The 17,929-nt window shown below is 34.1% G+C and overlaps 1 protein-coding gene across 2 annotated transcripts in view; it reads right to left on the bottom strand.

The window, feature by feature from the left end:
- Positions 1-226: 226 nt before the first annotated feature.
- The window catches only part of LOC106462686 (neprilysin-2-like), a 56,267-nt gene continuing 38,564 nt past the window's right edge, over positions 227-17,929 (bottom strand). For both annotated transcript variants that reach the window (XM_013922633.2, XM_022390013.1), the window contains 8 exons: positions 16,644-16,747; positions 15,167-15,277; positions 12,649-12,716; positions 11,780-11,910; positions 10,919-10,984; positions 10,694-10,789; positions 4,027-4,103; positions 227-3,288 (listed from right to left, as the gene is read on the bottom strand). In XM_013922633.2, coding sequence (XP_013778087.2) covers positions 3,189-3,288; positions 4,027-4,103; positions 10,694-10,789; positions 10,919-10,984; positions 11,780-11,910; positions 12,649-12,716; positions 15,167-15,277; positions 16,644-16,747 — 753 coding nt within the window. In that variant the 3' untranslated portion in view covers positions 227-3,188. The remainder of the gene's footprint in view (positions 3,289-4,026; positions 4,104-10,693; positions 10,790-10,918; positions 10,985-11,779; positions 11,911-12,648; positions 12,717-15,166; positions 15,278-16,643; positions 16,748-17,929) is intronic.

Here is a 17,929-nt window from a genome sequence, read left to right as displayed (position 1 = left end):
GGCACAGAAAGCCCATTGTTTAAGTTATTAACAAACAAACTTTTACGACACAGTTAATACTCCAGTGGTACAAATGAATAACAAAAATTTGTAGTTACGAGTTTTTGAAACAAAAAAAATTATAAGACAAAAAATTCGAGCTGTGCAGTCATTGGGAACTTATGCACGAGGACTTTTTTGTTTTTTAGTAGATAAAGATCAAAGAAATGAAAAAAATACGCAAATCAAATCATATGTGCATATGATTTATCATTTATTTATTTAAAGTTATATCTGTTACAACCAACTTCTACCATACTTTACTAACATTATACTGACCCTAAAAGATAAATCACAATAATTTTCAAGAATACTATGGAAACAAAAACGATAACAGCTACGTACAAACATCAAGATACGTTATGGTCATCTTATACATTGTTTACCAATTCGTCGAATTCCAATAACAGTCGTAGTTACAGTGAAATATTTTACACAATCATTTCACCAGAAAGGGTTTTTCAAAAACAATGTTTAACTTAATTACAAGAATATCTGTATAAATAAATAAATATATGTACATATACACAATATCTATATCGTGCATATAATGTTACCCATATAAATATACACACACGAGAATAACCGTATCAGTATCTATATATACACAATAATATTCGTATTAATGAAAACACAACAGTATCCCTATCAATACGTACTTAATAATATCTACATCAATACAAACAGATATTTTTGTATCAGTACATACACAACAACATCCGTATAAGTACGTACACAACAACATCCGTATCAATACATACACAAGAAAATCTGCATTTAATATAAATACAACAATATTTTAAATAACTTTGCTTTCAAACAAATATATGCGTTTAATTTATCATAATATAACATTTATGTTGTGTTCAAAACACAACAATGATTACTAAGAGTTTAAATGTGGAATATTAGTAGGTTTGATTTAAAAACATATACTCTTGTCAAATATTACTCAGAGGTTGTAGGTCACGCTATACATTGCGCTGCACACTTTGAGTATGTGATGTGGCCCATCAAGCATGCTCAGTAAGAATACGACGTGAATATCAATACAGAGACACGTCAGATATGTATATTAGTAATGTTGAAATTTGTGCAAGATGCCAAAACGATGTGAATTTGGGAGAGGAATGATTATAGGTTGCTAGAAGCGTTAAAAGTCGATATGTTTTGTTTGAAGTTAAGCACAAAGCTACACCATGGGCTATTTGTGCTCTGCCCACCACGGGTATTGAAATCCGATTTCTAGCGTTGTAAGTCCGAAGACATACCGCTGTGCCACTGGGAGGCTAGTCGATATGTAAAATAGCTACAATTCTTAATTTTGGACAATACATCCTGTAAAACACTATTAAACAGTGTAACGAACTTCATGATACAACGTTTAAAACCAGTTAAGTCAGTCGAAAATGCTGTCAAAGTATGACAAGTATTCACTTATTAGAAATGCAAATAACTGCCGAAAATCACTTGAAAGAGTCCATTCAGCGTGCTTTCCGTGAGCGAGAATATTCTAAGAAAAACCGTACATCACACTTAAAAAAGTTTGGTTCCTTTAGGTAAACAAATCTCGCCACTGAGTCTTGACGATTGATTGCAGTAATGGGTCATGAACTGTGAATACTCAAATTTACAGCCTGGGAACGCTAACCACGAGGTCATCTCAGCCAAGAAAGAATGAACGTTCCATCAATAAACATTATCTCTCTCTACCTGATTAGAAATGGTTCTAATCGTCAGTACTTGTTGATTCCTTCAACGTAAGGTGTTTATTTGTCTGCTGTTAACCTATCATCAGGAACATGAAATTTGGTACATTTATCCTCTATATAAATTTCGTTTCAGTCTTTTAATTTCACTGCCAAATTTTACGAGATCCTCATTTTAAGTAAAGCATACAAAATATTTTATTGCACGTTAATTTCCCCTTGAGAAGAAAAAAACATTTTAAGGGATTTACGATTTTGAGCGAAACTGTAAGTTTTAATTTTATTTTGAAAAGAAAATTTAAGCTTCTATGAAACTTGTTTAACGTTAAAGTCCCAAGAGATATATAGCTTATAATATTATGTCATTATCACTACATCTCCTAATTTGTCTAAACTGTAAGAAATAAATTGTCTCTAACCGGAACCCTAAGTACTTTGTTAATGTGGCAACATTTGGAATTGAAAAGTCTAAATGAAAGTACAGTTTCTGTTTTACTTTCTTTTAGCATAGCTATTAAACATACAAAAAATATACTTGGCTGTTTACTGTCACAAAAAGAATAGCAAGTATTCCCTTAAAAATTAGATTTTCTGCTGTAGTTTAAGAACCTGAGTTGACGTTCCACATTTCTGTCAATTTTAGATATGTAGTAATTCGAGGATAAGGAATTTCCTAACTTATAGTGAAAAATATAGTCATACAAGTAACAATTTAAATATTTTGTAACTGAAGTAAACAGAACTGGCTGTATATACACCTTTGTGCAATTTAACTTATATAATAATAATATTATGTTAGATATAACAATATAACTTCGTGGAGTCCATTTACTCTCGTCGTAAAAAAGGAAATAATTATTTACATCTTTATATATAACATTGAAATGGGTACACGGTCAATTACAACAAGGAAAGTACTCTTCTCATTTAAAACGTGATGATTTAAAAATGATTTCACACTGAATTTTTTTATTTACATAATCGCTTTTAAATGGAATGAATAAAAGAGGTGTACGTAAAATTTGACTTTGACTTATATATTAATTAGGTCCTCATTCCACACCTACCACACTTCAAAACTACAAGCTTTTTGGCTGATTAAGCAAACCTCATTATTAGAGAAAATGAAATTGGTCACACATGTACATATCTTAATAATTATATTCATTTCACGAAGAAACGAAATGTCTTAACAAAAAGGGAAGCAGTTATTATAAGATGTCTTCTTGAGAAACGATAAAACTTGTAGAAGTTTCGTTTGTCGTTTAATTTGTTTATAATACTGTCTTAGTGAATTCTATTTTTAGTAAACAATTTTACATTCATAACCTTCCCTCTTCCATACCACTTTTTCAATTAAACTTGGAAGGCTGCATTATTTTTTTATCAAACACATGTAGTGGAATTGTGTTTTATAGGATGTAGCGACGTCCAATGAGCTCACCATACTGAACACTTTTTTTGGGGATTCATTCGACTCCCACTAGGGCAGTTGTAGGCTCGAGCGAAGTCGTACGAATTCGACAAGGGCCCAAGAACCCTAAAAAAAGCAAATCAAATTCATTATGTAAAAATCACACAAAGCAAAATCGTTGTTAATAGCTTATAACCAAAGATTACAATTAAAACAGACCATCAAAAATGCAGGTTTGTTTCAAATATGCTGTTTTCTTTTCAGTACAAGGCATTTTACACCGAAAGACTTGATGTCTCGTAAACGACTGATATAAATAGCGTTTCAAGTAAGATTTTTTTTTTAGCTAAACCGACCCACCACAGTAAACTTTATATGAAACATTATTAAACACTCTTTCTTCTGAAAACCTCTAACAGGTGTGTGTTATTGTTCTTATAGCAAAGCCCCATCGGGCTATCTGCTGCGTCCACCGAGGGGAATCGAACCCCTGATTTTAGCGTTGTAAATCCGAAGACTTACCGCTGTTCCAGCGGGTGACAACCCCTAATGGGCCAGTATAAAATGATGTGATTTAAATGATTACCAATTTCATCGTGATGCAGTATCACATGCTTTACTTACATTCATAGGATGTTTAAATTCCTAGAAAAGAAACTATGATCACAAACATTAACAAGGAAAGCTGTAATGACCCAACGTTGAATTATAAGAATAAATAAGATTCCTTTAAGATTCTGTTGCAGCAACTGTTCTTCTTTGGCTTAAGCTGAACATGTTCTGCCAAGTGAGTTCCCAAGAATACATGCACGAATAACGTGACTTGAGAAATCTTTTGAAACACGTAACAAAATACAGGTTTACCTTATTGGCCCTGGACTGTGAACGGATGATCGGATCTTGCTAAGTGAGTCCTCTGGCCTCATAGTTCCACACCAGATCTAGTACACAGAAAACACGTAAGTTATGGCAATACCTCAACTTTCATCAAATTTTCTTTTATTTGTGAAGCAAAAATTCAAGGTCAAATATTACAAATTTTCCATTAAAAATTAAGTGTAAGGTAATCAACCAATCAGTAATATGCTATAGGGTAAGTCAATAGATTCAAATCATTTATAAGATTTGTTTGTGCTATATTTCAGATACAAGACGATGGAGTAAAATAGAACGATGCGGTCCGGTCTACACTAAGACCTGAAATGGAACATACGATCACAGATATCAAAGCAACGTGAGTTGCAAAGTATCTTAGCTTTGAATGTTCGACATGAAAAAGAAGCGAGTTTTTTTCTGTATGACGTATGCTGTGTTATGTCAAGCATACACGAATTATGAAACCTAAAGAGAGCGCATGAAATTAACATTAGTTTTTAAGTAACATAGTAATTACTGAAGTAAATAACTCATTATACAAGTAAGAATGACTTAAGCTCCAGAAAAACTTTATTTTATCGACGTTTCGGCTTAAGCCTTCTTCTGAGAAAGTTTTTCAGCATTTGAAGACGCTTGAGTACAAATAGTATTACTTGTGTTGCTAGACTTGTTAGTACAGTTAGTATTACTTATTATCAAACCAATCTATTTATTACTTGTGCAGAAATCACTTCAACATGAGAATATCACAGTATAGATAGCAAGGAGACATTCTGGTGCTGTGACCATAGGATTATTGCAGTATTCTGACTTTTCTAACGTGTGCATTAGTCCTTGATTATACGAGTTTAAAGGAATGCTTCAAATTAAATTAATGTTTTTTTCTCAAAGTACACAAGACCAAGAGGGAGAATTTGCCTCCAAAGAGAGAAACGGTTGCATAAGAGATAACCTAAGAGTCCTGTAGAGACCTTCTCAAGAGGTCTCAGACTCATCAGGTGTCATTCCCACCTAGACAACTCTCAACTGTTCTCGTTTCTCCTGTGCTGAGATCAGTCGTCAAAGGCAAGGTTTGGTTGACTGGTCTGGGTACTCCAAATATCAGTTGACCATTTTGAGTCTACAGCTATAGACTGACCAATGTCAGGAAGCTTTGAAGTATCAGTGAAAGTCCTATGTCCAGAAACAGGACTTCTCCTGTGTTTGATATCTCAGACAAGTGGGTTGTATTCTCATAGGGGAGGACCATACACCACATCAACAAAGATTGACATTTGCAGCCTGTTTGGCAAACCGCCTATAAAAGCAGGAACTTAACCTCTTGCCCTTGTGTTCTCATAGGTATGTATCAAGCTCCATACAGCCCTGAGAGAGCTGGGATGACCACTAGATTCTTCAGTGCAAGCAATTAACTGTGTTTCCCCAGGATGCATTAGTTTCAGAAAATTTTTGACAGTTTCCACTGCTTATTGGTGGTTGTCCTGGATCTGCTGAGTCATCAGATCTTCTTTCACCACTCCTTTAAACATCTAGAGCAAATACATATTTCACTCACAGGGATCTGTGTTGCCAGCCAAAGCTTCCCCTACAAGTTCTTAGCTAATATCTGGCTGAGCTTATGCCAATGTGAAGGATGTACACAGAGACGCCAACAGTCAAACAAGTAGTCAGTCCATGATCCAGGGTGGTAGAGCAATTAGTTGCTAGCAGCAATTCCTTATACAGCTCTACACAACTTTGAATTTCTTCATGAGCGATGATAATCCTAGTAGGATACTTCCGGGATGAGAGAAGCTCACGACTGCCCCATAATTCGTGATCACTTGCGAGGAGAACAGCTCTGACTCGCAGAAGTAATCTGTTACTGCCATTTCCAGCACTTTTCGGTTGGTTGTGGTCTTGATACGAGTTGGGACTATATTACTCTAGCTAGTGCAGAAATATGTGGAGTACTTAATACCTACAATGGTCAATGCATATGAGATTGCCTGACAACAGCTAGAAAAGGCCACTCAAAGAAAGAAGTGCTATGCAAGATGATAAAAGAATAAATATTCCAGTGTGAAAATTAGGTCTGGTTATAGTATATGGCAGTAGCACTGAGGCAACTTGGATATGACTGGACTGGTCCATATCTACTACTCCAACAAACTAGCCCATTAATGTACGCGTTATAGTAAATGGGAAGCGTACAAAAGCACATGGAACATATCAATAAGCTGCATCTACATGTTACAGAAAACCTCTTGTAAACTGACATGTACAGGAATATGAATGTAAGACCAACAAGTCAGAAGAGGATGAGGATGCCGTCTTTAGTCATACTAACTCACCAAACTCATCTGGTGGCCCATGATAAACAAATGAGGAATCACTGAAGCTAGAGACAAAAAACACCTCTGACCATTAGTCAGGCCACTGATTTCAATCTTCTAATCGATATACGTAGGATTAATCAATTATTAATAGTTAGAACAACCACTGATTAGTACAATCACTGACTGAAAGAAAGTGGCGTTCGTTAATCTCTTAGCCATCGAGTGGCACTGTAAGATACAATGTATGCATGACACTGTATGATCACCACTTGATCATCATTTCGTAGGACAGTTGAGAAGTTAACAACTGAGAGAACATTGCAACCCTTACTTTCTGAGCTTCAAGTGGTATGGGAAAATACATTGTATGCACTGCATTGTATGATTACCACTAAGTCATCAGCAACTAAGACAATCATTAGGCCGAGTAACCAATAATTAAATAGGAATAGCATTTATTGCCTTTTGAGATACTGGTTAGTGTTTTTTGGCAGAATGAACGGACAATGTATGAGAAGGTGTTGCAATCCTTGCTTTCCAAGGTCCCAAGTAGTGACGTGAAATAACGTGTATCGACAAAACCATATAGTTATTACTCGGTCATCATAAGCTATAATGGTCGAGTCATTGAAATATCAGTAACTGAAAGTGTTGCAGCCCTTGTTTTCCAAACCACTGAGTGAATTTTCTGAGTGTCTATTGGTTACTATTATCACTTACATAAGCATTCACTAACTACCAAATATTTTAGTGCCAAAATTAAAACATTCTCTTACTAGTATTAATGAAAAAAACAAGTGTACTGCATTTTCCAACTAGTTAACCTCATACTCATCAATTCTTAATGTTGAGACCAGATTCATGTCCTTGTTATTTAGTGTTGTGTTATTTGTATAATTGGCTCATTCATGTGATATAACATTCATGAATAACTTTATGTAATGTTTATATGTAAGACCACACACATATATATTTATAGATTGGCTTCAGCTCTCACGTGAATTACTTTCTAACTTTCCTGGGTTGCTCTCCAAAGTTGTGTATCAACACTAACAGTATTTACGTCAAAATCAACTCATTTTTATTTAAAACATTCCAAAATAAATAATCACTGGCAAAATTCAGATGAACTACGATTTTCAACTAAAAATCTAATTGGCCAGGATTACCATTCACGCTGTTACTATTGTATCTCAATACACACTCACAGAAAACACAACTGCTTTATTGCTTGTATAATCAGCATACTTCCCTGCTGTATAGATGAAAATCTAGTGAGTACAGGGTAGCTTGCACTGTAGGGTTCTCATCAATCAGCTAGATTATTAGAATGATCCTCTAAATACATCAGATGACATTTCATCAGTCGAGACTGCAATAAGTTCCTACACGCTCAAGCTGGCTCTGTTTAGGTGACGCCAATCATCACCTTTGACTGTTAGCCTTCTCCAATTCTATTTTCTTAAGGACTTTCTTTCAGTTACAAGTTTACTAGTAATTTTTGGCATGATTTATAAAGTTTTAACCAAGCACGTGTTACTTTCCCCTTCACCCAGTAAACTTTCAGCCTACATTTGCAAGCTCTAATACAGCATCTTTTAAATAAACAACACTAAGGAAAGATTCAGTAAAAGTGTGTGCTTATTAAAAATATTTCAATCCGAATAACTGAAAATAATTTATCACAGCCAAATAAAACACTTGATACACCAAATTTACATTTACTATAATATCTAAGCCATTGATAGTTTCATCTAACCGCGAATTTTGTAATTTGATCCAATCAAATTATTTTTGCACTACTATTTATGAGAAACGTCAGATTAAATCGCGTTATAAGGGACTCCAGTTAAAACTGTTTTATTTATTAGATGTAGTGTGTGTGTGAATTTCAATTGGTGAAAAGTTCAGCCAAGTGCATAGATTAAAGAGGGTAATAATACGTGATTACAACCATGAACTAAAATACCAGGTATTGTTGAAACGATATTTCGATTGGTTTCATGTGTATTATGTACTATATTTCCTGGTCAACACATATTCTGAAAACCAGAGGACTTTCTGATCCCCATGCTTTTACAGGTGCTGCCCTCTTTTGTTACCACTGAACAACTGGAACACACGCTATACTCTCTGTCCACCTTCATTATTCTTATTACCACATGATTTTCATATAGACAGCACCTGGTTCCAGTAAGAAGGAATGGGACCCAATCTGGAATTCCACAATTTAAGGTCAAATTTTAGCCATGGTCAGTCTAGCTCTCGACAAGCTAGTGGTTTATCTGCATTGTTTCTGAGCCAAAGTGTTCATAATGCCTTTTTATTTCTACTATGAATCCCTCATCATCTTACAAAGCAAGCTCCCGAGTTCCTCATTGATGCCCAGGACTTTCTCTTCATTGAGATTGTTGATGAAGTTGGTGGATCTAGGACTCCAGGAGCTGGACTTGATGTTTACCATGGCCAAACCCACGGAAAAAAATGTGTTTGCCAGGGGTCAAGCATTTTGCATTATATCATGTATGCGAAGAAGCATAAGTCTGTTAGACTTCTCTCTTCTAAAGCAGGTAGATAATACTTGTTTTAGGGTTTGATTTTATTGTTGTTGTTAATCCATTTGTTCTGTTTAATAATTTGATCTGCGTAGTGTATTAGACTATCCCCACCTAAAGGGGAGTAGGTAAGCTGTATTCAAGTTCCTTTTTATGTGTTACTGTATGACATCTCCACTTCAATTTAATGCAACGGCAAAGTTATTATCAATTATATTTCATAGTTAAAGGGTACTTTTGTCTAAGTGTACGGTATATGTGTATTGTATTTTTCATTGTTAAAGGGTATTCCTGTATTGTGTTCTTCATTAAAGGGTAGTTCTGTAATATGTTTATCTGTCTTTAAATATTTTTACTCTTTAAGAGTTTTTTCGTTGTATTTTTCTATTATTTGTCTAAAGATAATTTAACATATCATTATTACTATTGTGTACAAGGGTTTTGTCACTCTTACGACCTTTCATTTATTACATTAAGTACAGTATGCCTTTGAATTACTATAGTGATTGAAAATGTCATTTCTTTATTAATGTGTTTTCAAGGGTCCTTATTTCGTTTCATTATGTAGTTCTCTGTGTTAAAAGGTTTTTCTTTTAATTATTTCCAGATTATATTATATTTCAAATTATAACTGAAAGGTTTCTTTTTATTTCATAATCTATAATCTTGTATTTTAAATTATAATTAAATGATTTATTTTTGATATTTGAGTGTAGTTATTTATTCAAGATTGTGTCATCCATGTGGTGTGTAATTTTTCATAGAAACGAGGGAAAGTTAACATGCTTATTGGCCACGTCATAAGCTTAAAATTTATTGGTTTGAAAGTTACATTTGATTGTCAGCTTGAGGACAAGCCTGAAACAGAGACGGGGGAGGGGGTGATTTGCGGGCCATCATACATTTTTCACAATCTTTTATTAATATCAGAGTTTTAAAATGTTTTGTTTAGAGTGATTGTATGCAGTTTATAGCATGAACATGTAGTCCAGAAGACTGTTGAACTGTTTTGTTCTAGTTACTTTTGTTTCGTTGTTGATCTCTACCTGGTAGTATCAACTTTGTCTTCTGAGGTATTGCTGTAACTTTGCACATTATGTAGAATAGGTCATCGACAGCAATATCCTTCATTGGCCAAGTTGATAATATCTAGAGGTTACAGTCTTTGTTATGTTGTAAAAAAACTATCAACGGCGTGATAAGGAATCTTATTAAGCTTAAAATCGAGATTTCCTGCTTTGTAAGGAGTATTGGTTTTGGTCAGATTTCTACTTAGTTTCTTAATTGAGTCGATTAAACGGAGAGGCGTCTTGTGAGATTATAACTCTTGAATGATTCACAATTCTGGTAGAAAGGTGACTGTCCCGTATCTATACAAGTACTAACTATTTCCCTTTTCATTTGAAATAATGATTGTTTTACAACTTACATCATGTGTCCAGTCTATATATTTTTTACTTAAACTTAGTCATTTAATTAAATTCTGACTCACTTCATAATTATCCAACACGAATCTCCCATTATAAAGCAACTTGCCTAATACTCTTGTGGAAATCAGTTTAACCTGAAAATATCATATGCATACACCTTGCTATAACAAAATACTGAATTAGCTGTATACAATAATGAGTTAATTTGAAGTTCTGGTCCACGTAGGTAGCTTGCTTTGATAAGAAGCGAAGAATAGGTTCAAACTAATCCTCACAAAAGCTGCTAATTCCATTGTACACATATATATATATATATAATAGAATCATCAAAGAAGAACACAGGACATCGTACCTGGGCATAGTTTAGAAAGAACAGCTGATCATGAGTGAGATGAAGACCTGGTAGTAGTGGTTCCTTTCCATGTTTCTGTACCCACTTTTTGTATGCCTGAAATTATAATATATATAGTTGTATGCAAGGTCAAATGGTTGTGTGCGTGAAAACAATGATACGACAGGAGTTTGAGATACACATCTACAAAGACACAGTGATATTAAACAAAGTACTTTTTCATACCCTGTAGGATTGCTTTAGTCCGCCGTTATCTGCAATGTTTTCTCCTTGGGTCATTTTTCCATTTACCTGTAAAACATGGTAACAGTTACACTAACGAAGATACAACCCAAATCTTCAATATTTTAAAGAGGTATATGTTAAAACTTATCTAGAAGAACATGATCCAGTAAGCTGACATGATTCTTGAATTAAATTGAAACAATAATGAAAACAACGTAAAAACGGAATACTATTATTTCTGTTAATCGTTTGACTCCTCATATTACCGACTTGCTTATATAACCCTCACTACTTGTTGGGTCTACATATTGCATCATATTGAGTAATTTTATGTTTCTGCCTGTTACAACACTCAGTGCAAATAACTTACGAAACATATTTGATAAAATTAGTTATATTTTACGTAAAATACATGTCATTATAACAGCATTGAAGGTATTTTTGTTTACGTTTTATTATTGTGTGTCATATGTTACTAAAAACATAGACTCACAAGCTATTTCTTGCATAAACAGTTCAGAAAAAAGTGTTTAAAAAGCAGATGGAGGGAGGGGTCCATATCTGGTAATTCTAGGGCTAGCAGTTTATCCACTTAAGAAATTGGTCGTGACTTTAACAAAGTCAGACTTAAAATATATAAACAAAATGATTTAGTCTGAAATATTATAAATAATTAAGTCAGAAAAAAGTATAGAATAGCATTAGTCGGAAAATACTTCTCTCTATTTTTTATCTATTTTTACTTTTTATTTCATATTCTTTGAACTTGGATAGCTCTGTAAACATTGAACTTGGATAGCTCTGTCGTGAAACTTTATTTTTCCAATATCAATGAACATTTACTTTATTTGCTAGACTTACATTCAGACCTATATCCTCTAAAACGTAACTTGAGTAATAGTCAATGATGCACTGTGCACGTTCTCGAAATCTTTCAATTGTTCCATTGTCCCACCATTGTTTTAAGTTACCATCTTTGTCGAATTGGCGACCTATCAAGTAAAATAATTAATTAAACAAAATCAACTTGAATAGATGTCTAATAATTCTGATATTTTTTTTTTTGCTCACAATCTTTTATGGTAAACCTGTTTAAAGACTATAGAAAAGATGGAGGTTAAAAGCATTTTTTTTTTGACTTAACCACATAAGCACGTGTTGATGCCGGTTTCATTTCATTAGCATGTTCTAACATAGCAAAACCATAACGTATGGTTTCATCAAATACAGGGTTTGCGATTTTATTTAATGTTTTTCAGCGACCCGACTAGAAAATTTGTTCCAGTGTCAATAATATATAGTGGGATTATTTTGTGTCTAATTGAACTCTTATAGTCTGCAAACAGAATCAAAGATTTTTCAATTTATTATAATAAACTGCGGTTTTCATTATAACTAACAATTATCCTAGCTATTAAATATTAACAGGAGAGAAGTTTAAGATGGAGACTTCAGCTTAATCAAGGCTGGTTTTATTGTCTTAGAAAAAAATTTACAAAAACATAATTCTAAATATGACATAATTACAGTGATTATTAATTTTAATCCTTTTTAAAATAATGGATATTGTTTTCCTTCTTAACTATTATCCAATCTTACAGTATTTGTGTTTCTCATCAGATTTAATCTCGTGTTCAATGATCATACAGTCTTTAGTCTTATGATCAAACACATGAGGTGATGATGATAACAGGATCCTGGTGTTTTCATCAGTGACTAAAAGTTCTTACCTTTATCGTCAAAACCATGAGTAATCTCGTGACCGATGACCACACCAATTCCTCCGTAGTTCAGTGATCTAAAATTACAGTTAGTTTGTTAGTTGTTTGAATATCAAACATTTATATGCACTTCAATAATCAACAATCTTTGATCATATTGATTAATTGACTTGTTGGCTGTTAATTTTTCTTTAAAATTATATAAGCCTTAATGAACGAAGAAGAATGAAAAAAACCTAACATATTTCTTGGATCAAATTGAAACAATAATGAAAACAGCGTAAAAAAGGGAATAACATTACATTTTGTTCTTCATCTTTATTAACCCTCAAATTTCCAACTTGTTTTTACTTTTCTGTTGTTTGATGAATTTCGCGCAAAGTTAATAAAGAGTTATCTACGCTAGGCGTCCCATATTTTGATGTGATAAACAAGAGGAAAGGCGTTAGTCAACACCACCCACCGCCAACTCTTGGGCTTCTCTTTATCAACAAATAGTGGGATTGACCGTTACATTATAGTGCCACCCAAGGCTGAAAGAACGAGTATGTTCGGTGGTGAGTTTCGATCCCGTGACCAGCAGATTGCGAGTGTAGCATCCTAACAACCAGGTTATGCCGTATAGACTTATTTCTATAGTCTTAACTAGTAATAGAAGTATTACTTGACTCAGGACACGATGTTATTCAATTATTTAGCTGTTCTAACACTTTTTAAGTACATTTTCTTCTATTCGTTGGTAAAAGAGTAGCCCAAGAGTTGGTGGTGGGTGGTGATGACTAGCTGCCTTTCCTCTAGTCTTACACTGCTAAATTAGAGACGGCTAGCGCAGATAGCCCTCGTGTAGCTTTGCGCGAAATTAAAAACAAACAATCAAACATTTTTCTTCAGATTTTCTGCAATTCTAGTCTTTGTATTTTGGATTAATGTAGCGCGTTTAAAGAAAGAAATGTCACAACTTTAAACCTAACATTTTTTCTACCTAACTAACGTAGAACGCACTTTGCAAAAATGATGTTCCAAGTCCCTCGCTGCCCTTGTTACTGCTGTTTCTACTGTAGATTTACTTAATGTGATAGTCATGAGTAGGTTTATTGCGCGATACCGATAGTTTCATTGTACCAAGTTTCTGCAGAAGATGACGAGGATCAGTTTTAGAGAGCAAATCTTCCACTATACGTGAGCGTCGATTTCCCAAGTCACGTTAAATCAGATCAAAGGCACCAAAGTCCCACTGCGGTTGCATCTGGAGATTTAATAGATATGTAGTCGAATGGATTTGCTGTGAATACAGTTTCTTTGAATATATTTCTCGTGAAAAAACGCATTGACTTCAACATCAAAGCCTTGTTTATTACTTTGTTAACGATGGCAACATTTAATTTTAGAATAAATCTCACTATTTTCACATTTCGTTTTCTTTCTCATATATTTCTATACAACTTGTGTAGAAATAAGTGCATAGTGTTGCTATTAATTGATATGGGTCGTCTGAGTATTCATGTTTGGTCAACCTTACTTTACTTGAACGATTTGTGTGTGAAAATACAGTGGCGGTAACTTTAAGTTCAGGCCATGGCGTCGACACGTTTGATATCTATATATTTAGTTCAAAGCCAATTCCCGACTACTCAACAGTGCAATACCTCAAGGGATTTCTTATGATAGACATTCCGAAAAGAAATATTTATATAGCGACATTGTTAACCAATGTAGGGCCAAATGACAAAATATTTTGAAATAAAGGAACCTTCAATATTATTCATGGTAGCAAGAAAATTCGCACAGAGGAGTGTTTGAGGCAAAAAACTGATTACAAAAATCACACATCAACCCAATTCGCAAAGTATAAGTTATATGTTCAAAAAAGAAAATCCCGATCCAAAAAAGCCATTGCAATGAAGCAACGGGGTTTTTTCAGGTAGTTAACATTAATTTACGTCAATTCTCAATAACAGCAGTAACTGAGGATGAAGGGGATTGTTAACCACCCATTAAAATGCTCTTTGTTCCAGACTACCATTCCACAAAATTTGGTTGAGCTTGGACCATCAACTTAGGAGTAGTTAGATAACGGACAGACAAATAAACAGATGTACAGATTTTTTGTGCTTTATATATTCATATTGATCTTGTGGCAATTGTTTCTAAATACCTAACTGTTTGACAAAAAAGAGCAGTTTTACAGGGGTTATTATTTTTCTTCTTTTTTATAGAGGGTGAAAATACTATATGACATCTGTCGAAAACATAACAAGCATTTAATGAAATACTGGTAACAGATTTGTATTACACATTTGACCTGCTAGCTCTGAGATATATAAGACGTTTGTGTGCCTTCCCCCCAAATTGTGTGTATGTTGTGTTATACAGAATTTAATTACGCCTTTTTTGTGTGTGTGTACGGACGTGGCACCATCTATGAATGCCCCAAATATCTTAAACTTAAAGAGTTTTTACTGGAATATTTCACTCATTTTTATCCTTAGAAATTACTGAAGATGGTTTGATACCCTTTCTTACTTACTTTGGAAAAAAGTGACTGTAAAATGATGGCTGAAGGATACCAGCTGGAAAAACAATAGTGTTTTTATTCGGATTGTAAAAAGCATTCACAACTGCCGGCCCTGTCGTCCACCTGCAGAGAGTGAAATGTTAATTAATTTAATATATTGTGTGGTATTTTAAAATTAAATTATTGAAAATACACAGACATTTCTGATATGTAGCATAAAGATTCAAAGAAGACAAATAATACTAAAAACACAGACGTTTAGAAAGATCTCGATTTACCTAAAATTGCCATATGGCTTATACTTGCCACTATAGGATTAATGTAAAAATATCTTAACCTGATTTACATAACAATTCTAAATTTGCACAGATCGCTTACGCATTAAAATCCTATTTAGAAATTAAACTACGGTTTGTTTATGCACATGTGAATATTCTGTAGTGTCTTAAATGTGATGGGGATTACGGTATTGGTACTACCATAGGTTAAGGAGAGTTAAAATTAACTGCTTTTACAAACAGTGAGAAGGTGAGCACTTTGATTAAATAGGTTTTCAGTTATATGGCTTCGTTTATGAGTAGATCGCAGTTATCACCATGACATCAAGAAGGAAAGGGGTGGTCAACAGCTCCGAAATCTGAAATAGGGTGATCAATTTGTATAATTAAAATATTCCTCTATTTATTTATAATTTATTTTCTGTCTGCGATTGTCGTTTGTTTGGTTGTTTCAACACAAAGCCGCACAAAGGGATATCTGCGCTCTGTCCACCGCGAGGAATCGAATCCAGAATTTAAGTCCTTAAGCTGACTCACGAGGAAAGTCTGAGATTCAATATTGTTTTTAGAGAAATGTTAATCTTGCCAGTAAATTGAATATTCGAAACAATTATTATGTCACGAATGTTATCGTTAAAACTTCCGTGTTTGTTAATTTAAAAAGTTTCGCCACCACACAATATGCCCAATTCTGTAACAATCTGTGAAACCTGTTTTTTTTATCCTCAATCGTTTCCTGATACAAATTAAACATGGATTATCTCCTGACGTAGAAAACTATTATTTTCATAAAAAATTAGATACCAACACAATATTTCAATACTTAAGAAGACCATCATGACAAAATTACCACTGTTTAAACTTGGTCGGGGGTTTGGGGCAAATTAAAATGATGCTATACAAATTATGAAGCCCCCAGTAGCACAGCGGTATATTTGCGAACTTACAACGCTAGAAACCCATTGTGTAACTTTGTGCTTAATTATAAAACAAACAAACAAAACAAATTATGAGTTTAAGAGTCAAGGGAAAGACTTGCAAATTGTTAAACGACCCCTTTAACCGCTACATAGTAGCTAATAGGACAATAATACTATTTGAAAACTAGTACATTTCGCGTCACATTAAAAACATGAATTATTTGAGACAAAGATGCCCGGAACTTACTTTCCATCGTTAAGTAAAAAGCTTAAAGATAACTTTATACTTACTTATCCTTGTTGACTGGTTGGCGAAGTTTAAGAAGATTTTTTGAAGCTTCAAAATTAAGGACGCTCAAAACATTAACGAGAAAAAGGTCTTCGTGAACAACCAACTGTGGAATGAAATGAAACATAATTAAATAGAACAACCACATCTTTCGAAATATCATTAATAAACTAAACTCTTTATCTTACAGAATTTACGATAACTGATAATTTTCTCTACCTCAGATCAGATTGGTTCCCCCTCCTCTCTTTCTTCTGTAGTTCTTTCGAGAAAGTAGAAACATCTCTTGGATAGTATCTCACAAGAAGCACAAAAGATTAATCAATCACTTGGAGTAACCGAAGACACAAATCGATTACCTTGTCCGCAATAACTATATCCTGGGTGAATGTACCAAGATTTGTTCGACTGAGGTAACCATAGCGATTCAAGGCTAAACTCAGCATACAGTTACCCGATCTCAGCAACAACAAAAGATTCGAACACTTCGCACGTGATAGGATACATGCAGTAATTTGAGGTCGGTGAAATGAAAGAGACGGAACACTGTGTGAAGTTGAAATATAATTAAACACTTTATTCGTCGGAAAGAAACAGAAGAGAGGTCGATCGTACAGGTAGAGGACTATTGCATTAAGTTTAAAATAAAAATAAACTATATCTAAGGATTAAATAGGTGATGCACGCAATCAACAAACGTAACAAGTAAAAAAGTTAAAAAGCGGAAGAAACTTCACCAGAAAGCCCTAACGCTTCCAAGTCAGAGACCGCGTTTATAGTTCTCTCTGTATAGCTGACTGATAAAAAAATTTGATCATTATGTTACATGGAAGTATCTACCGTTCCATGTAACAAGTGCAAAGCAGTCGTCCGTATACAGGGTAAAGTTGGATGCAATAAAAACTACCCAAGAAGCAGTGAAAGCTTCCTTGAACTAATCCTGCTACACAAAGTAATAATCACGCTGAATTTAACACATAACCTAACGGATTTATGATGATCCAAATTATCATTTATAAAAACTTAACTTTTTGTAGACATGAAATTTACACACGAATGCATGGCAGATATGATAACTGATAAAACTTCCAGATTAGCCGGCAATATATCACATGGCTATAGATAGAAACTGTGAGCTGTGATTAGCTGAGAGTATGTCATGTGGTTAAAGATAGGGAATGTGAGATTTGATTAGCCGGCAGTAGGTCACATGGCTATAGATAATAACTGCGAGCTTTGATTAGCTGACAGTACATCACGTGCCTATAGATAGGAACTGTGAAATTTA

This window comes from Limulus polyphemus, unplaced genomic scaffold (genome assembly GCF_000517525.1).
Source record: "Limulus polyphemus unplaced genomic scaffold, Limulus_polyphemus-2.1.2 Scaffold1225, whole genome shotgun sequence".
Classification (NCBI taxonomy): Eukaryota; Metazoa; Arthropoda; class Merostomata; order Xiphosura; family Limulidae; genus Limulus; species Limulus polyphemus.
This window is presented reverse-complemented; position numbering and strand designations above follow the sequence as displayed.